Below are 22,320 nucleotides of genomic sequence, written 5' to 3'. Positions count from 1 at the left end.
CCAGCCGGCGTCCCGCGCGCACCGCAGCCGCTGCAACCGGCATGGCCGACCCTGCTAGGCGCCTCCGACTGCTGCTTCAGGCCGTTGCTGGCCATCAACCCGGCCAGCCATTGGCCAGTCGCCTCACCCGAGCCACCGTGCGCCACCGTTGCTCACTTCGATCGCCAGCCACGCTGCTTCAGTTCGGCTTCCATGGCCGCCTCTGCCTCAACCATTTCAATAGCAACCCTAGGCTGCTTCTCCCATGGCCGAGCTCGGCCGTCTTTCTCGATCTTACTCTCTCTCGCAATCTCTCGGCAGCTCCCTCTCGATCTCATCTCTCTCGCTCGGCTCTTGCTCTCTGCTCTCTCCCTCATGAAGGCTCTCGGCCATGGCTGCACTCGATCGGCCATTTTCCAGCCGCCGGCCATCACCGCATATCTCTCTTGCGATCATTCTCTCAATCGCTCGATCTCTCTCGGCCGATCTCGCAATGCCTCGGCTCTGCTCTCTCATCTCCCACTCTGAGTTCTCAAATATCAGAGGATAGGAAGCTTCAATGAAGCTTCCTCACAAGCGCCTACCAACACATATATATAAATATATAATTTACATATGAAACCCCCTTAATTTTTCATAATTTCACTTAAGGAAATATTAATTGCATTTGGGGAATTCTAATAATTATACTTGGACCCTCCCAGTATTTTAATTAATTTCCCACAAGCCACTAAAACATTAATCTTCCAAAATTAATAATTGACTTTTACTTAATAAAGCCAATTTCATCCCTGCGCCTGCACGGGACCTTAATTTGACCCGGAAACACTTAAGGGTTGCCTTACTTAGAAAACCGAACCACCCCTAGGGTCCCCTCAGCTTCCAGGAAGTCCCTTGCAACCATTCAGTATTGGCACCCATTCAGGCTTATACAGAATTTATTCCGAAAATTATTTTCGGTCGGACCGCTTACAGCGTCATTAATCTCATCTCGAGACGCTCATCAATCTCTTGCCCTCTTCCTTGGACATCCAAGTCCCGAGGCACTCCCAGCTGCCAATTTAGAAATTTTATTAATTAATTTCTCGATATTGACCCTTGGACTTCTCGAACCACCCGAGGTCCCGACCAAATAATCTAAATTTATTTATTTTTAATACCATGTAATACCGGGTATTACAGGTTTCCACCCATTTGTTTGTTTCTCGTATAGATCTTCTTGAAATCTTAGAAAAACATTTTAAATATCCGAATGGAGTTTTGGGTCACTCCTTGTTTTTATGGAATAATGAGTTTTTTTGTTAGAATTAAGTTGTATGCAACAGTTTGGATTTCTTGTACACATTTTTGCTTCGTTCTTGGCATTTTCTTTGTTATTTGTCAACTGATTTAACTCAACCTATCAACTATTTGGGAAATTATATTCTGTCAGTCGATAGATTCCCCTCATCTGTCGACCGATAGTTGTTTTGTATTCTGCTGATCAATAGATTCCCTTTATCTTTCGGCTGATCTTGGTGTTTGGCTCTATCGATCGATGGATTTTTCCCATTTTTCGACCAATGGTTAGATTAAGTTTCTGTTGGTCAACAAATTAGGGTTCATTTGTTGACCGATGGCCTGTGTTGGATTCTGCCTGTCGACAGATACCTTATATCTATCGATCGATTGATTCCTTTAGTTGCTTATTTTTTCTTTTGATGCTCCTAATCCACCTCCAAATCACCATGTGAGCTTAAATTAAGCTACTTCATCCTTATATGATCATAATTCTTATTCTTGGAGGTTGGGAAGCCTAATATGTGGGAATATGTGCAAAATTGTTGGGTTTTATGTTATAATTGATTAATGAATGAGGATGGCTATGTTATGTAAGACAAAATAAGTAATTCTAAACATGATAATGGGTGTTTATTTCGATCATAACCAATACATGTGGTTTATGGTGTATGGCGTATGCATTGCATTTTTATATTTATGAAAGAGTAGCGCACCTATTATTTTGCATTGCGGCTACGACCATAATGAAGGAAAGGATATCCTACCAAGCCGACATCACTTGCCTACTATGGGAGCTTCAGCTCATAAGGCACGTCTGGTGTAAGACTAGTGCGTGGGTGGACAATGGTCCACAATGCGATGATATAATATTATTATTATTATTGCATTAGCATATGGTATGGGTAATGGTGAGGCATGATGAAATGAAGTGTAAGTGGTGAATATATATGAATTGTTGTGAGAAAGCTCTATTCCATTTTGTCGTACTTGTTATATATTTATATACTTACGAATCTTGTAGCTCACACTTTGCTTCTTCTGTCATCATTCTAGATAATGGCAAGGCCAAGGAAGGGGCCAGATCGAGCGGGGCTTGAGTACAGGCGTGTACAGGGCTCTTCCAACCAAAAGGTCTAAGTGTTTTGAGGGAAAAGATAGAATAGCTTATGATGTATTTTTAATTTTTGCCCTTTTATTTTTTAATATACGGGCGATTCAACCCTAAAGAGATGTTAAAAGAATGATATATTTATGAGAAATATATACATACTTTTGTGTTTATGTTCTTTATAACATTCAGAGTGGATGGTTTTAAATTGAGTTTACATCTATACCTATACTTTTAATGACTTCCTTTCAGACATCCTCTGCTAGCGGGATCTCTGGGAAAGGACCGTTTCAGAGAGAGAAAGAGAGAGATATGAAAACATATTAGGGTTTGGACTTTAAATGAAATGGATTTGAGATGGGAGACAAGGATAATCAACTTCTTCTATTGGGTTTGAGCATTTGAGATGGGTTGTCAATCTCTTCTAATTATTTATGTTTATTATTATTTATATTTTTTATGCTTAGTATAAATAATATATTATATATTTAATTTGAAATAGGTTCGTATCCGAATAGAATTGAAGCTAATAAATACATATTCAAATTATTTATTACATCTATAATTGAACTCGAAATCGAGTTCGAGTAATCAAATTTAAATATAATTGTAATGACCTAGTATTTTGAGAAAGAGAATAAATGTAAAGGAATAGGTTCATTAGATTTTGTGGATTTAATTGAGGTTCGTTAGCTATTTGTTGGCTAGGAGGAGGATTGCATGTGGAATTGAGGATTGAAGTAGTTCAATGTGGTATAGGAAGTTCAAAGGTGAAGGAGAAATGAAATATAGAAAGGCCAAGCAAAAGGAGTCATGAAAGAATGGGATGTTGTGTAATCAAAGTCAAGATTTAGGGTAGTTGGAAGAAAGGTAGCTAAGTATATAGGGTATGTGAGTGTATGCATGTGGAAATATGGTATATGGGATTGAGGGATGGAAAGTTGAGGTGAAAGGTAGCAATTGAGAGGAAGAGGCTATTGGTTGTCGATAGATAGAGGTAAGTTGTCGACAAAATTGGAGCAGATGAGGAAATTGCCGACAGATGGTGTGAATCTGTCGACAGATTGCTGAAAAAAGAAGGAATTTGTTGACATATTAGGAATGCAGCCTTTTGGTAGTCAACAGATGCCTTCAAAACTGTCGACTGATGGTGGTTGGGTTCGATTTTCTAGGCCAATTGGTATATAAGTCGGTGGGGGAGAAGTTTGGGGAAGCTTGTAGAATGAGGGAGAAAGACGAGAGGCAGTGAGTCTTTTTCTTCTTCTCTTTTTCTTTCTTTCTTCTTCTTCCTCTAATCTCGTTCTCTCTTTCTTCCTTGTGTTGTTTATGGTTTTCGAACTTCTAGATAAGGGTGGTGCAAGTCCAACAGGTTATTTTCTCCTCCTTGGTTCGGCTAAGCTCAAACTGAAGGAAGAAATCAAGGCAAACTCCCTTCTCCATTTCTCCTTAAGTGAGCAAGTTATGCATTTGGATGGTCCATGGTATGTTCTTCCTCCTAGAGGTCAAGACTCTTCAATTTATACCTCTTTAATGGCTACAAGTTCTTCTCTTGATATTTTGCAAGCTCTATTTCCCTTTCTTTTTTAAACTGTTGATCTTGGTGTATGGAGGATTTAAGCAAGAAAACCCCTCATATTTTCAAAGGCTTGTTCTTATTGAAGTCTATGTCAAAAGCTTTGTAAATCTTCCTCATCTTTGGGTTGATCTTGCTAGTTCCTTTTAAGTTCCAAAATAGGTTTGTTCTACCCTATACACCTTTGGGAATTATGTGTTTTATGTTAAGATGTGGTTTATGCAAGCAATTTGATGGAGCTTGCATGTTTTGTGTCCCCTACTTTAAGCCAAAGCTTTCAGTCTATCGACAGATTGCTTCCCATATGTCGATAAAATGCCCCCAAAAAGGCATTGTCTGTCATGAGATGGCCTTGCATTTGTTGACTAACTGTCCCTTAAGAGAGAATATGTCAACAGTTTTTTGCCAACTGTCGACAGATTCTACAAATTCTTCTAAGTTGTGTTCTTATCAACCTTTGGGTGGCTTCTTCTTGGTTCCAAAGCAAGTCTATAGTCTCTTAGGGGATCAATTAGGCATTTATGGGCATGTTTGGAGTATGGTTAAGAGTCATTGATGGGCTATGTATTGTCTTTTCTGATATCGAACTCCTTAGGAAGTTAAATGGGTTTAATGAGCATCTTGATGCATCTTGTATTCAACAGCCAAGTAGGGCTTGTTTCTCCCTACATTTCTTTGTGGACTGATGTCGTATCTTATTGGAATAGGTTCTAAATGGTTGCTATTGGGTTGATGTTGTATTTCAACTTATTATTGTGTGGCATTGCACTGTGATGTTGGGCCATAGGTTGCATTCATTGGGGGGTCATGCTTTGTATTTGTTAGGAGTGTGAGCATTGGCATAACACGGTTGGCTTGTTGAGTGCTGACTCGTGTATGATAGGTGAGCATATGCATGTAGAGCATTCGCATGTGTGAATTATTATGTGGGCGTAGCATAGCCTAATACTTGACTTATGGGGGTCTTGTCATCACGTTTATGCTACAAGAGCTATTATATTTCTCATGTGTTGCGTTGCATGGTAAGGATATAAGTAGTTGACTTGAGGGAAAGGAAGCGCAACTTCCATAATCTTGATATACGAGTAAAGACTCGATGTGATGTTATTACAAGTGCTTTGGCACATGTTGATGATGATGGCAGGAGTTTATTGTGATGTGGTGATGTTGTGGAATTGATTTGGCAGCCAGTTCATGGCTACTAGCAGGTTTGTATATAGGGTCTATGGTGCTAGTGTGTGTATTTTATGTGAGCCCCAAGTGCCATTATGTGCATATTTATTTATGTGTTTGTTGCATAGCTAAGATTCATGGATTGGATGTGTATATGATATGCATGAGATGTGCAGGTGGCTTGAGTTATTTTACTCCATGTACTTATGTATATGCAGGGTTGATCTATGATTTCATCCATAGCTTGTCTGCGTAATGTTCCGGGGAGGTTCAGTCTTTAACGATTTCCCGTTCTTTCTTTATGTTTGTTGAGTCTTGTGACTCACCCTTACTTTCCATCATTCCAAGTAAAGGTGAAGTGATCGTCAAGGATGGGTCCAGCTATAGCTAATTCCTTATGGATAGATGCCGTGTCCAAAGATCCCCTAACCGAAAGATGCCTGGGTGGTTTTGTGTATTTTGTGTCCAAGGAGGGCACTATCATGTAATTTTAAATTATATTATTTTGCATCTCACAGGAAGATGAGCCCGAATGTTATGTAAAAGGATTGGCTACATGTGATGTCATGCTTCCGTTGCATATAATGAATTAGGGTGAATTTTTGGGTCTTTACAATAATACTAGACCATAAATAAATGGATTGGAACTAGCTCTGGTCTCAGGTACCTGGTCCATTCACAAGCCTGGGTTGGTTAAGATTAGGGTATTTCCAATCATCTTTCCCAAATAGAGTTGGTGCGTCATTCAAAGTTCCTCTATCTCAAAGAGTTCAAATTAGTTTGTGTTAATTTCGCCTTTCTTGGAGAAATCATCCTCAATGACATCCACATTTGTGAATTACATCTCAATCAATCCAACATTAGTGTGTTCACCAATAAACACACAACCCTTTTAGGCTTTGAAATAACAAATAAAGATACATGTATTCGCTCCAACAATTTGCCATATATATATAAGAAGAATCGTGGATACATGCAATCGATTTTTAAAAAGTACAAATTTTCAAGATTGAGTTTCTTCCAAGTCCACAATTTATACGAAGTGAAGGTGACTGATGCGCACACAATTAAGTATATAAGTTACAATTATTAGCACATCACCCTAATAAAATACTAAGAGATTCATTTGTGCCATCCTTAACCTAAATTAAAGAATGTTTTATTCATTCTCTACTTTAGATCATTTTATTATGAGTTTTTGACATAGTTAATTGGCTTACTATTTCTTTTTTATCACAAATATATTTTGAACCAACATGATAAATATTCACCACAATCCCTTTCGAGAGTCTTACTCCCAAATTCAACTTATTCACAACCAAACTTTAGAAATTGTCTAAAGCAACCAAGTATTTGGGGCTTTTGGAAGGTCAACTAGATTAGTCAACGATATGTATTATTATTGATAAAATGCTGAAATAAAAACTGCCATTTCATGCTATAAGTTCCATTGGTCTAAAATTTAAAAACAAATCAGCTTCAAGGGGTAGGACTCAATGCCCTTTCCAAGGACATCTTAAATGACTTACCCATTAAGCAAAGTTTACATGTCAATGACTTTACTTATGAAGCATGCCTTATAAGGTTTCTTTAACTAATTTTTTCATGCAATCATGTCCAATGCGACCCAATCTAACATGCTATTTGATAATTTCATTCACAATATCAACATTTGAAGTCAAATATGAAACAATTTAATAAAAAAAATTATAAAATGAGCATCCACCATTAATGAAACATTAAAAATAAAAACAACACCCAAGAATAAATATTAAATATATACATATATACAAACATTAATGTTAGACAAAGGCACAAAACAGGGCATGTGCCCCAATATACTTGGCAAAAGCCCTAAACTTTTTGAATTTTTAATATTTTTAAAATAAATATATAATACAAAATATAGAAAATTACTAAAAACTTAACAAAATGTGGAAAAAATAAATATAATTTAATAAGATATTGATTTTGTAGTAAAAATATAAAAAACAATTTAGTAAAAATCCATTATTGAAGTATTTAAAAAAGGTAAATCATTTAATGATTAATAATTGATCAAATATATATTTTAACTCTTGTACTTGCATATTTTTTTATTTAGACACTCAAACTTTTTGTTATTTCAATTACACCACCACTAAACTATGTAATTTTTAGTTAATTACATACCTCAACAGATTTGTTGAAAATAATAAATTTAACAATATAATTGAAATACCAAAAGTTAAAGAATACAATTGACTCGAAATTGCATAGTTTATGTGTGTTTTTAAAACAACAAAAAGTTCAAGTGTCTAAATTAAGAAAAGGAAAAAATCAAAAACCACCCCTGAGGTTTTAAGAAACTACCAAGACACCCTTGCACTATTGAAAACTCATGTTTTCCACCCTATCAAAAAATTACTAACATTAAGTGTAACGACGTGATGGCAGTTTGATGGAAAAATTATCTTTTTGTACCTCTGGCACATCCGAACCACAAGTGTACTTAGCGCCAAATGCTACTCTTCATCTGCATCATCTTCTTCTTCCGTTTTCATCTTCTTCACCTTCCTCGTACCCATCTGGAAATTATCTTCATCTTCCTTGTACTCGTTTGGAAATCATCATCATCATCTTCTTCTTCTTCGCATGCATCATCTTTCTCATACCCGTCTGCAAATCTCTCACTCCCCGTCATTGTTTTGTTCTCAAACACCGCCTGCTGCTCATTACCGTCACCGCCTTCACTTTCGCCTTCGCCTTCACCGCTACTTCTTCGACGATCAACATCTTTTCTGGTGGCCTAGGTTTGTGCAGTTTCTCTTCTTTTTTGTTCCTGTGATTTGTTGTTTTTTTTATGAAAGTTTATGTTTCATTCATTTATTTTGCTTCTTACTGTGTTTTATGTTGTGTTATGTTTTTATGTTGCTTTTCCGGTGGCCTAGGTTTAGAAAGCTTCTTTTTTTTTTTTGTTCTTGTGATTGTTGTTTCTTACTGTGTTTTTATGTTGTACTGTGCTTATGTTCTTACTGTGAGACCAAAAAGAAAAATTGATTTATCAATAATATTCTGTTTTTATTCATTTTTCATATTTGTCTTTTGGTATGGGTCATGATCTTGCTCTTCAGATACAGCCATAGCTGGGTTGTATTTACTGGTAATGAATTCAGATTTTCTCAAGGGAAGGAAAATGAGATTTTTAGGAAATTTTGTTAGGGAAATACAAGGTTTTATCATTCTTTTACGAGATAATGGCACCTAGTTTGGATGTTAGGTATATACTATTCTGAATTTTTATGTATACTTATACAGGACAATATGGGGTCATTACGATTGAAAGTGACTTTCTAAGGTGAATTATATGAAATGCCCCTATTAAATTCTAAATGTATTAGTTTGATTGTGTTAATTAGACATGTTGTAACACCCCAAATTTCTTGAGCGTGTTATAACTTAGGATTTCGGGAATATAAAAAGTTTTCATATCACAATAGCTGTCATACATCACACAATATCCCAAAAATCCAAATTTACACCTTCTCAGCTTAACAAACCCAATAATTGAATAGCTAAAACAGGCGTTAAAATCTCTAATGCGGAAGCTAGATCGAACCTGATATGATTCACAACCATAATACTTTATTTATCATAAAATTGTTCAAGACGTCTATATTACATGGACATCATCAAGTGATAACCGAACATCTTAAACATATCCAAAATTACATAGGTTTGCACATAAACATAGATATGTTAAACATGCTGCAGGCAGTAAAGTAAGCTTATCCTTCAGCTACCTCCTTTCCCTTAGAGCTACTCGTCAAACCTGGAACGTTTGAATATTCCAGGGACATAGTCCAATTAGAAGATGAATCTTCTAGTGAGAAACTCCAAAAACAGTTTATATCGATGCATGATCAGGTATAAAATGTATGAGAAGACAACGAGAACTACTCCGAAGTGCCTCGTGAACACGTTAGCCTCCTCCAACGAGAGCTTTCTCAATGGCGCACGCATAGCGCCTCTCGGGAGGTCCCTAAGGATGTCACTTCAGCCCGACCTCATAGTACTCATGCAAGCACCACATCCGTTGTCCCTTAGGCTCACGGTCTTCCCCACGAGAGCTTTCTTGATAGCGCACGCATAGCGCATCTCGGGGGATATCCGACTTTTGCCCTTGGCCAACAAATATTTTTCAGAAAAGTATAAATGCAATGAGAAATGCAACAGTTAAAAAAAAAAACCAACAGCATATATTTTTCAGAAAAGTACAGTTCATATATGCAACATGATTTCACGTAAGAGAATAACAAGCGTTTATGTGTAAGAACATCACGAAACATGTCTCATGCAATAGAAGTCTCTCATAAGAGAATAAAAAATAGGATTTGGAGTATAGGAGTCTCACCTTGTTGGTTTATCTCTTAAACGGTATGGTTTCACTGCAAACGGCCTAGGTTTCTGCATAAAACATGCATTTCGGTAAATCTAAACTTAAATATTTTTACATAGGGTTGAAGAGTATTAAATAAGGGGCATAACTGGAACATTTCATGGAAAAAGGACACCTCATGCGCTCTCACGCGCCCCAAGAACGCTGGCCACGCTCCCTCACGCGTAGCTATTATCCGGCGCGTGTAATTCACGCGCTGCCCAGCAGTTTCGGACAACAACGCCTCGGTTTGGTATTTCGGCCATATCTCCCTTGTTTTAACTCCAATTCGACCCCCGTTTGAACCTACTCGACCCTCTCTTCCCCCTCTACAGGATTATCAAAAAAAATAGACTTACCTCACTTTTTTGCTAACTGATTTTGGCAAATTCCGGCGAAAACCCACAACTCCGACGAGGCTCGTTCTCCGCCGCTTCTTCACCGCTTTCTTCCCGCCTTCTTGCCGAACTCCCTTCTCTCTCTCTCTAGAGCAAGCTCCTCCTCTTAGAGTGCTTCACTCCTCAAACTTGGCTGCAATGATCTGTGAAGAACCCATGGTGCCTTTTTATAGATTTCTCCAACCAATCACATTATGCCACTTGTCAAAATCTTAGCCATGGACTCCAAAGACTCAAAGCCATAATTGAGTGGCTTTTGAAATCCAAAACTAGAATGAATTGAACTTTTAGAATCCAAGCTAAAACCCCAAAATTCTTTCAAATAACACTTTGGCTCTTATTTCAAGTCCTCAACTTCAATCTTTTACCACATAAGCTCTTAATTTCATCCTTATTTTGTTTGGAAAATTTTTTAATTACAATTACACCATCAAACATCAAATTTATTGAGATACTTAAAATCCCAAAATTAATAACTCAATATATACAATTTTTCGGAAGCCCCTTACCATCATTTGGTCTTTTTAGGCTACAACTTAGCTTAACCGAAAACCATTTCTGATTTGATTTCTTTCAACGTCATAAATCTCGCCTCGAGACGCTCATCAAAAATATACCTTTAACCTTAGGTATCTAAGCTCTAGGATACTCCCTACGACTGATTCGGTCACTCATTGCCAATTCAAACATATTTTCGATATTTTAAACTCACTTAAAATACGTGGCATCTTCACAAAAATATGGGCTATTATACATATGAAGAACCTAGCTCTTGGTGATGGATTAGATGGGGATGATATGTGTAAAGTATTTGTCAAATTGCCTTGGGAAGATGATAAAGTGAAGGTTGTGACAGATATGCAATTTTTGAGGATTTTTAATGAGCACGGAGAATGTGGTTTCAAAATTGTGGAGGCTAACATAGAATGGACACCTATTCAAGTTGAAAAATCCATCCCTCTACTACCATTTACAGAATTCAGTGATCATGTCGAGGAAGAATATACTGATGGGAACAATGACACTGATAACGAAGGTGGTGAAAGTGAAGAATCAGTTGAGGAATGTAGTGATAAAAAAGATGGTGACACTAAAGTCTTTCAGGAAGAAGAATCTCAAAATGTCCATCAACGTGAGGATTGGGACTATGATCCCGATGAAGAATTAGAGTGGAGCGATAATGAGGGTAGTCAGTAGAATAGTGATGATACCGAAGCTAGTAAAGAGGCAGCAACATTCAAAATGAGGAAGCTTCAGTTAATAGTAAAAATGAGGTTTTATCGAACTGCAATGATGACTCTGAGGCTGAATTTGAAACTGATGTGGAAGATTCAATTTACATAAGAGTTGAGAGACATATAAAAGGAAGAAAATGGCAGTTAAGTACAAATGGGAAAGTCAAGTTAAAGGAAGAAGATACATTTAGTGATGTCTACATGTTCAGAAATGTCCTCAAAGATTATGTCATACAGGAAGGATTTAATATCAAAAGGGTAAAAAATGAGAAAGTAAGGTTGACATTTGTGTGTGCTGCACAGGGATGCAAATGGAGGATTCATGCATCCCAACTTAAAGATAGATGCACATTTCAAGTTAAAAAGTATAGAAGCAAACACTCATGTGTCAAGGCAAACCAATGTCCTGAAGCAAGTAATACATGGATTGCTCAAAAGTACCTGTCAGTATTGAAAAACAATCCTAATATGCCAACAGATGTTTTGTAACGCCTCGCTTTCTCGAGCGCGTTATAACTTGGGATAATTCTGGAATAATAATTTTTTTTCTTTCAAACTTAAAGCTAAATCATATCATTCCTCCTATCTATCCCACAATTTTCATTCATTTATCTTGAAAGAGAATCATCATACACATCTAATGCGGAAGGTAGAATCGAACCTAACATCTTAACATTAATCATAAATCAATTCTTACATCCTCATTAACTATAAATAAGGTTATACATCATCATTTCTCAAAATATTCAGAATTCAAAATAGCAAAACTTAAATACAGGGCTACATAACAAACATTCAATTCATCATGCACTTTGCTAAGTGCCATTTCATACCTCATTCATCCTCGTTTCTACTACAATCTCCATCTGGAACGTTTGAATATTCTAGGGATAAAGCCCAAGTTAGATAATGAATCATCTAAGTAAGGGAATAATAAACTTATTTTGTGCATGAATGCAAAATGCAAAATGTCATTTTCATATCATTTTGGTTTTAGTCGACCGCACCCAACTACTGCTTCTCATTTTTACAGCCTCTTTACCAGGCCAAGGTGTATGGGTGCACCCTTGGCAGAGCAACGGTGCCAGTCCATAATCTCAAACCCTTATGCGATACATGATCAATAATATCATCGCGAACATATGCACATTTCATCATCAATATATGTAAATGCAATCTCATGGTATATTCATACCAAGGCATGACAACATAATAAAATCATTTACTTAAAATCAAGTTTTTGGATTTAACCACTTACAAACCAAGCATTTTCCATAAAATTAAATCCAATTGAAAAGTACCACTTAATTTCTCAAGCCTATCGGGCTCCCTCGATATTCGTGCCTTGTCTCGAAATTCATGCATCATCTAGATTTACATGTCAACCTCAAAATTCTCACATATCACTTCGACTTTAAGGCTTAAAGCATCCTAATCACCATATTTATTTAAATAAGCATTCAAACCTATTTTTTCATAATTTCTTGCATTTTCTTTATTTTTCTCTCTATTTCTTCCTATTTTCCTTAATAAATCAAAACTAAATATTTCATTATAACAATTCATAAAATAATATTCCCGAATTTCTAAAATTTTCTTGAGAATTTTACTTACCTTAACTTAGCCTCTCTAGCTTCCTCGGCATGCGTGTCATATCCTTAAAATGCGTTCCCAAATCATTTTTTTCTCACCAAAATATCTGAAATATTACTAAATCTCTAAATCCTATTTTTCAGGATTTTTCTATAAGTTTTCTCTATTTTTTTTCCATTTATTTTCCTTTTCTTTCTTTTCTTTTCTTTTTCTTTTTCTTTTTTTTCTTCTTCTTTTTCTTCTTCTCTTCTTCTTCTTCCTCCCGCCTTTACTCCTACGCACACAGCCATGCGGTCGCCGCCGCTTGGCCCTCCGTCGGCCTCCATCCGGCCCTCCGCCAGACGCCTCAACTTCGTCGAACCACCACCTCCTCTCTAGTAGCTGCACGCAGCCGCCATCAGCCACGGTTGGTTGTTACCTCGCTGCAACCGGTTGCCGCCATGACTGCCATGGCCACGCCTGCTTCCCTAGGCCTTTTCCCGGGCCCCCACCGAGCTACCCGCACCTTGCTGCCATCACCAGTTGCACCTCCCTACTACTACTCCTTCTTCCTTATCTACCATGGTTGCGCCTTCATCGCTCGAGCTTGCGGCCATGGCTGTTTGAAGCTTGCGGCTATGGTCGCTTGCTGCTTTGGCCCGCCACCGATCGGTCTCTCTCTCTCTCTCAATCTCACGGCTTCTCCCTTTCTCGGTCATGCTTAGCCCAAGCTCCCTCTCTCAATCTCTCTTCCATTTCCTCCCCTTCTCTCAACCAAGATCTCTCTATTTCCCTCTTTCCCATTTTGCTTCATCTCTTGGCTTGCTATTTATAGGCAACTCACTGCCCCAAATCAACCTTGTCATCACCTATTGCATGAAAATCACTCTATTAGTAGCTATGATTTGACAAAGGGATGGCTTAAAGATGCAGGGAATGGCTGGGACCACATACGCGTGGACATATTTTATATATATTACATATATATATTACACTATAATAATAAAGAAATACATATTTAAATACCCAATTCCGTCTCTATATCATTTGGGCAACTCCCTAATTGCAAATACATCCTTAATCATCAAATTAATTTACATTATGATATCGAAAATCCAAAATTAATAACTCAGAGTTACTCGATAATGACGATTTTGCCCCAGTGTCCTCACCGAGCTGTTGTTTCATCCCGAAACTACTGAAGGGTTGTTCATTATGAAAAATCAAAGTCCCTCAAGCTTCCGTTGATTTTTCGGAAGTCTCCTACGACAATTCAATTTTGCAGTCTAATTGGCAACTGCATTTTAGCAATACCAAAAATCATTCTCGATCCAATTTCTTTCAATACTATAAATCTTATCTCGAAATGCTCATCAAGATCATATCATTTTCCTTAGACAATTTCACTCCGAGGCATTCCCTGCAGTCGATTCGGTACTAATAACTGTTATCCAACCAATTTTTTGGTATTCTAAACTTGCTTAAATTACGTGGCAACCTCACAAAAATATGGGTTTTTACATGTCTTGAGGGATCTATTGAAGGGAAATTATGGTGTTGTAGTGTCAATGCTAAAGGTACAAAGGGCCAAACAAAAAGCAGCAGTACTAAGTGGTGGTGATCATATCCGGTGATATAAAAAGTTGCATCAATACTATCACATTCTAAAGACTAAGAATCCTGGTTCAATAGTAGTGTGCAAGGGTTACAAGCCACATGTTGAGAAGTTACCTCACTTTCAAAGAATTTTAATATCTTTACAGGCACAACAACAAGGTTATTTAACAGGGTGTAAACCTTTCATAGGCATTAATGGTTGTTTTTTGAAAGGGCCATATGGAGGGGTGCAACTTGTTGCTGTATCCATTGATGCCAACAATGGAGTTTTCCCACTTGCAATTGTTGTATGTAAAGAAGAGAATTCAGAAAGTTGGGGGTGGTTTCTGGAGCTACTAATGGATAATGTGGGTGAGATAAAATCAAGGCTGATCACATTTATGATTGATAGGCAAAGGGGGATACTAAATGCCTTGCCAAGATATGGCCAAACTCGCATGTCAAATATTGTGGTCAATATGTATATGCAAATATGACAAGCAAGTTCCCTGGTTTGTTGTTGAGGTCTTTATTTTAGTCAGCTGCAAGAGCAACCAATATTGTCGATTTTAAGCAAGCAATGGAGCAAATTAAACAGTTGGATTCCAAGGCATGGGAATGGCTGAACAACATTCCTACTAAGCATTGGTCACAACATGCTTTTGACATGGAATGCAAAGTGAACCATGTCACTAACAACTACATTGAGTCCTTTAACTCATGGATTGAGTGTATTAAAGGAAAACCCACTCTTCAAATGTTAGAGAACCTAAGAAGAATGATCATGAACAAGATTAGTAGTAAAAAACATAAAGTTGAGATGTGGGAAAGTGATATTCCACCACGAGTGCAAAAGAGGCTGGATGACAATGCTACCAAAGGTAGACTTATGAGAGTGATATTTGGTGGGGCAAATGAGTATGAGCTACTAGAGGAGACAACGATTGTAGTTGTCAACTTGTACACTAAAGGTTGTGATTGTGGGATGTGGTAGTGCTCTGATGTTCCTTGTAGCTATGCTATGGTTGTGATAATGAACATTAGAGAGAAGCTTGAAAAGTTTATAGATATGTAGTTGAAGAAACACATGTACATCAACACTTATAGTGTGATTATCCATCCTACACCAAGAGAGTCATCATGGACTGCTATAGACTTAGAAAATTTTCAGCCACCAGAGAAGAAAATGAAACCTGGCAAACCAAAGAAAGCTAGGACAAAAGCTACAACTAAGCCACAGAAGTCGAAAAGGTCTTTCACCTTATAATGTGGTATTTGCAATGGATTGGGACACAATAAGAAGAAATGTCCCAATGCTGTTGCGAAGAAGAGAAAGAAGTGAATGTCCTTTGTCATGCAAGTCTTTTTGGTGAGATTCCTAAACTCTTCTTTCGTACATCACATGTGATTTTTTTTTTGTGATACATTTTGTATTGTTTACTGCAAACAACAATGATGCTTTGCCGCATTGTAATTTTTTGGAAGGAAATTCTAATTGTATATGTAATGGTATAATGTATACAATCAGAATTTCCCAATGATGTGAAGTTTCATATTAGCCACAGGAAATAAGTGATAGCACTTGGGTGAAATGGACAGTTTAACCAAATGTAATGACTTATATGACTTATTTTATGCAAAAGCAATGATGAGGAATCCCTTTTAAGTGTGCTGCTATTTTATAGAGTGTAAATTCTATTTTTTTTATGTGTTTTCGTGTTAGTTATACTATATTGACTATTTTTACTGTCAAAACATTACATATGCATATCATTCTTTTGATTTCATTCATACACATGCGTATGATTCACCTCCATCTAGATACATTGCATTTTGGATTATTTTCAGTCTTTAACATTATCACTATAACAAAAACCAACATAAATACTCCAAAAAATAGCACCAGTAGGATAAAAATCATCCTAAATCCTCTCTGCATAATTTATTCCAGCTTCCCCAATGATGCATCAAAAATTAAATTAGGATTTGTATCAATAAATAGTCCCATGATACATGTCAAATGATTGGACTACAATAAATTAGGATTTGTATTAATATGTTGTAGATTTGATTCCTTACTCTGTGTAGTAAAATAAAGTTTTCACTTACGATTTATCTCCTCTGTCAAAATTGAGGGCACAAACAATGAGAGACCAAGCAAGAACAGTAATCTCAAATACTAGTTAAATAACATAATCCTCCTATATTTAGATCGAGTTAAAACTTAAAAATTAAAAGACCATTTCTAAATTAGGTAGCACAAAAATAAAAACATAAAACATTTTTGATAAGAAATAAAAATAAAAAAATATTTTTTTTAAAAAGTAAGAAATAGAAAAATAGAGTAAAGTATAAACTAAAAAAAATATAAGTTTTTTTGTAAATAAATTTTTAATATAAAAAATAATTATTTAAGAGATTTCAAATAAAAATACTTAATGCACAATTTTATTTTAGTAATACATGTATAATTAATATTATGATGAATGTTCTCATGTAATTAATTTTGTATAATATTTTATATATAATTATTATATATATTATTAAAATTAATCAATTATTAAAAAAGAGGTGATGGGTTTAAAAAGAAGAAAAATCAATTGAGGAGATGGGCTACGCAGGTGCACCATTGCGCCGGCAAAGTGAACCCATGCTGTGGATGCATTAGATATATATATATATATATTATTATAAAAAAGGCCAAAGTGGCTGCCCCTCTCTCCTTCGCCTGATTTTGAGTGCCTTCTGTTTTCTTCCTCCTTTATTCTTTCCATCCAAAACACGCAATAGCCTCTCCTTCCCGATTAAACTCCCTCTCGGCCCTCTCACATACAAACAAACAAACAAATATATACATATGTGTGTGAGATACATATATAAATTAAGGGAAATCCTGAAAAGAGATAGAGTGCATCAGGTAACTTGTTCTTTATATGAATTATTCTACATTGCACAACGCGCTTCCATACGGTCTTATCGAATGGGATCAAAAAAATCCAAATGTCCTCGCCCAACCTTCGTTTCTCTCCTCTCTCCCTTCTCCCATGGTCGTGCGCAGAGCTCTCGCTCCCTCCTCTCTCCCTTCTCCCATGGCTACACAATCGCCATGTCTCGCCTCACCTCGTCACCTCGCTAACCATCGCTGCATCCAACGACGGTTGGCGATGTGAGGCGTGGCGGTCGAGCATGGGAGAAAGGAAAAAGGATGAAGGCGAGGGCTTTGAGCGCGGTTATGGGAGAAGGGAGAGAGGAGAGAGGCAAAGGCTGAGTTGTACAATGACATCCTTACAAATTTGTATTTTAGGCGACAGTATTTTCGTCATTTCGATCCTATTCTGTAAACCTCTCGGTGAACCTTTCTAGCCTTGTAGTAGAATCCACTTAAAATTATCGCTCTTGTACGATCTCGTGTCCTCAATTTTGACAAATAAGATAAATCACAAGTAAAAACTTTATCTCACCAAACAAGGTGAAAATTCGAACTCATAACCTATTGATGCAAATCCCAACTTATTATGACCCAACTACTTGATTTGTGCCCTAAAAACATCAAACAACTTATTCTTCCTTCGTTTTGTTGTCGTATACATATATATATACAATATATAATATATTTTGCATCTTCATAGATTTTTTTTTTATCAGTTACTGGAAATACGTTACAGGCCATTTTCTATAATTTGCAAAATACCCCCAAAATGTTGCACAAATTACAAAAGCAACCTAAAAAACGTTTCAGACCATCTTTCCATTTCCGTGCTTCAATGTTTCTAAACTAGCACTGCTTATAGATAACTGCAGAAAAAAAAATAGAAACAAAAGAAAAGAGTACCTCTTAACAGCTTTTATAGGACTTCAATGTCAATATCCGGACATACTTCCAATGTCAATATCCAAATATACTAACGCATAAACAAAGGGTGCCGCTGCATTTACAGAACCCAGATAGCCCCCGGGATTTTGAGCAAAAATCTTTATGCTACCTGCCTGCCCCAGAACATTGCCCTAAATTGATAAACCCAAAGTACAGTTTCCAGAAGATAAAGCTAACTGCAATTTTGCAAGAGAGAGAGAGAGAGAGAGGCTGCAGAACTAGCAGCAATTTGAGCAAAAAGTGGAAAAAAGGCTCTAATACCTTGCAATGAAACACCAAGCCCCTGGCAGGAAATGCTTGTGCTGCTTCTTACGGTATGCCATGTATAAAATGGAAGGTCTCTGAATTTCCCATGAAAGGACTGAGTTCTGGTTTAGGCAAATCGGCGCTTTTGCTTCTGAGAAACGAATCGAATCCCTTGCTTGCCGAGTTCTAAGTTCCTGGTACTCCCGTCATCTAGAGTGACAGATATGATTGAGGCGCCTTCACTGACGTCTTTTACCATTCCCTTGTGCCTGGTAGAAAATAATTTCATCTTTCAATCCACAGATAGTGCCATCAAGCATAAGCATTTTCTACTACATTAGCACAATTTTCTACTAATTACTGGAAAAAAATAAATGCATGGTATAAGCACTTTAATATACTTCTCCATTGAGACTTTTCAAATTGGAAACTCACCAGGAATTATCAGATGGCTGATGAACTTCCACTCTCTTTCCAATTGCATCTTTCCCTAACTTCTGCAGTATCCAATTAGCGTCCATGATTTCATCCATAGTATTGTCTTTGTACCGCTGTGAGGTATCTTGATCCTCTCTGGTATCTTGATCCTCTCTGGCTGCTGCAGCATTTTCCACCGAGGATCCCGGTCTCTTTCTTTTGGACCTTTGGCCCTTAACAGAACTCTTCTCGTCTTCACCCTGAGAAGTCCAAGAACTATGATTCTCATGGTAAGGATTCTTGAACTTGAGCTTAAGCAAAGGTTTAGAATCCCTTTGTAAAGGAGGTGAGCCCAGAGGCATGCAACCCGTATCACCACTGCCATCAGTAAATACTTCTGGCCTAGCTTTCACGTTATTCCTTAGAGACGGCTGACCACCGCTTCTTCCACGGCCTTCAGTTGCAGTCCCCACAGCAACTGTACTGTCTTCAAAGGTTCTTTTACCCAGTGAAACACGTGGCTTCACTGGAGAAACAGATTCATATCCATTGGCCACATTCCCTTCGCCAACTTTAGGGTTCATGTCAGAGTTATCTGAGTTAATTTTTCTGATCTTTACCAACTTTCCTTCTCTTCCTTTGAGCTTTGCATCTTTTAGTTCATCATTGCAAACATTAATGAAATTCCAGTAATATGAGTCATACGAAGGTATTTATTACCATCTAAGTTGACAAAATTACAATATGATTAATGAAATATGCAATTTCCACAAGTGAACTCAATACCTTTACTGTCACCAAATTTAGCATGCTTGTCCATCAACTGCCTGTTGATCATATGCTCTTGAACTGCATCTTCACTGCCTGTTCATGTACATGAACCAGATTAAGCAACAGAGACCCTCTGAGGACATACAGGCATACCAAAGAATAATTGTTTCTATACACAAGTCTTTTAGGTGTTTGATGGTACATCTATGATTTTTTATTACACTTCAAATGGCTAAAGCATTGAGTAGTAAGCATAAAAGTATCAGAGACATATAAAAAGAAAGCGCCCCCCCACCCCATATTGCAGTAAGAAGTTTACTTTTTGTTATCTTTCCTTCATTCTTCTTCTTCTTCTTATTTAGTTTATTTGTTGAAGGAGGTGAGGTGGATAGGCATTTATGACCTTTGATTTTGCTCTAATAGCTACATAAATGACTACCATGCAATAAAAGTGTCTCAGATAGACATAAAAAACAGATAATGCACCCCCAACGTCATTAAAAGCAAATGATAAACTATATTAAAACCAAAAATCCACAAAGACATCAGCCAAGAATGTGGTATAAGGGTGCCATGGGGTCCCTTCTTGTCAGTAATTGCTAAGAAGTGGAAGTTTGGCGGGCCCATCCATATGTGGTTTCTATTCAACTCTGCTTATGCCATCTGAATTTCCCCTTCCCCATTATCATTGGCAAAAATAGAATGACTAGGTCATCCCACATCGGCCAAGAGTCGGGGACTTCTGTATGCATACAAAGGTGTTATGGGCTCCCTTTGGTAAGCAACTGACTGGAAGTGGGCGTTCAGTGTATCCATCCATACGTGCTTATGTAGTGTCTACTTGGCTCGACCTATGCCATGTGCTTTTTCCAATGCCCCATTATCTTCACTACTTCACGACAAAAAGAGATTGGCTAAAGCATCCCACATCAGTCAAGAGCAAGGACTGATACACGCATACAAGGATGCCACGAGCTCTCTTCTAGTTAGCAATTTCCCGGAAGAGGAAGTTTAGTGGACCCACCCTTGTGTGCTTGTGTTGTCTCTACTTAGCTCCACCCATGCCATACAGATTCCCCCAATAAAAGCTAAGTAAACCCTTGCTTTCAAATTGATCACATGAAGAGCAGGGGGGAAAAAAGCAGCAAGACTTATTCAATGCAATTTTCCAGCTATTGAAGGTTTAGAAAGACACTAAGTTGAGGTTCCAGAACAGGAAGGAGAAGTGAGTACACATGAAGACTATGAGTTCATTGGTATAGCATTGAAACATTTTGCCCTCATAATACACAGAAGTAAGCAGAAGAGCAGCACAGTATTATCCTATCTTCTTGGGAAGTTAAAATCATCTGAGCCATTAATGCAATCACAGATAAAATTCCAGTTAATGAACAAATGTTCTTGCAGCTTGGAGGCATAGTTTCTGGCAAATTCAAAAGCTAACATTAAATTTTGCAACATAGATTATTCAAATGAAGATTTAAATTTAAGACATCTACAAGATTCATGTGATGTTTACTTCAACCATTTTGGCTAGTAACGTGTACAGGGAACAGTGTGTGCAAGATAATTCACTACTACTCACAAAGAAAATTGGTATAAAGTTTCAGCAACTCTTTGAATTTTACCTTTTGAGATGAAAAAAGTTAGAAACTATGATATCAATCTCACAATAAATGAATTGAATTTCAGTTAAAAGTTCACCATTTCAATACCATTCTTATGGAACCAAGTCACATTATGCACAGTAAAATGAAGAAAATGAAACAATAAATCACAACCCATGTTTAAACCAGCAATGCAACAGCCCATAAAATCATCACCAAGAAGCATGTCCTAAATATCTGTCAAACCATGTCCCAAAATTTCATATATTACCACTGACCTTTTACTTGTCAAACACAAAGCTGTTACCCATAGGGGACACGACTAGTTCCTGCTTCTCAAAAAAACAGAATAGAATCTAAAACAGATTATCCCTTAGAACTAATCTAGAAATAGGATATATGATTTATAAATGTCAAAAGTGACAAAAACCAAGGAAACAGAAAAGAAAGGATGGCGTCCACAGGAGAGAGAACAAGGAAATGGCTGGTTCAGAGGAAGCAAATTGTGGGCAAACACTTTGATTTCAAGACAGGAAGAGGTCGAGACCCATTATTGTCACGTTGTGCACACCATTACATTTGATTGTGAGTATTTCTAGCAATCTACCAGTCTTCTCCAATTCTTGCAGTAGTTAAAAAAAGGGACCAAAACTAAGAAAATTTACATGTATCTAAAAGTCTGTACAAAGATGAGTTACTCTTTTAATTAAAACTGGAATGTTTTAGTGAAAAGTTGGTGTTGATTTCAGCAGAGGAAAATTGAACAATTTAGACACTTAGATAGAAATGATCTAAGTGAAATGGGGGCGAGTAGAAATGAATTCAATCACACCTTTGCAATTGATCGTCTACTGAATATATATACATGAGCAACACTCAGCTTTCTCCTAGAATCTAGGAATTCAAAAAACAAATTTAAAAATACAGTGCAACATATAAGATAGGATTTAAAGTTGAAAAGTAGTTTTCCCCCTATCTTTATGGAACATCTGTAACTTCTTGTCTCCTTTTAATTTCAACCTCTTCTTATCACATATTCAACCAAGTGCTCTTATCATAATTTAATCCACAAT

The 22,320-nt window shown here is 37.1% G+C and overlaps 1 protein-coding gene across 2 annotated transcripts in view; it reads right to left on the bottom strand.

Annotated features, from left to right (window-relative positions):
- Positions 1 to 18,142: 18,142 nt before the first annotated feature.
- The window catches only part of LOC127787254 (uncharacterized), a 40,372-nt gene continuing 36,194 nt past the window's right edge, over positions 18,143 to 22,320 (bottom strand). Inside the window, exons 11-14 of one of the 2 annotated variants that reach the window (XR_008020132.1) lie at positions 19,656 to 19,733; positions 18,888 to 19,521; positions 18,468 to 18,721; positions 18,143 to 18,315 (exon numbers count right to left, since the gene is read on the bottom strand). Coding sequence is in view for 1 of the 2 variants with exons in the window: in XM_052315215.1 (XP_052171175.1) it covers positions 18,580 to 18,721; positions 18,888 to 19,521; positions 19,656 to 19,733 (854 nt within the window). In the remaining variant the exon portion in view is untranslated. Of the gene's footprint in view, positions 18,722 to 18,887; positions 19,522 to 19,655; positions 19,734 to 22,320 lie in introns of both variants that reach the window. The other variant, XM_052315215.1, reaches the window with a different exon arrangement.

This window comes from Diospyros lotus, chromosome 12 (assembly GCF_014633365.1).
Source record: "Diospyros lotus cultivar Yz01 chromosome 12, ASM1463336v1, whole genome shotgun sequence".
Classification (NCBI taxonomy): Eukaryota; Viridiplantae; Streptophyta; class Magnoliopsida; order Ericales; family Ebenaceae; genus Diospyros; species Diospyros lotus.
The sequence above is the reverse complement of the archived record's forward strand: the minus strand, read 5'-3'. Positions and strand labels throughout refer to the sequence as shown.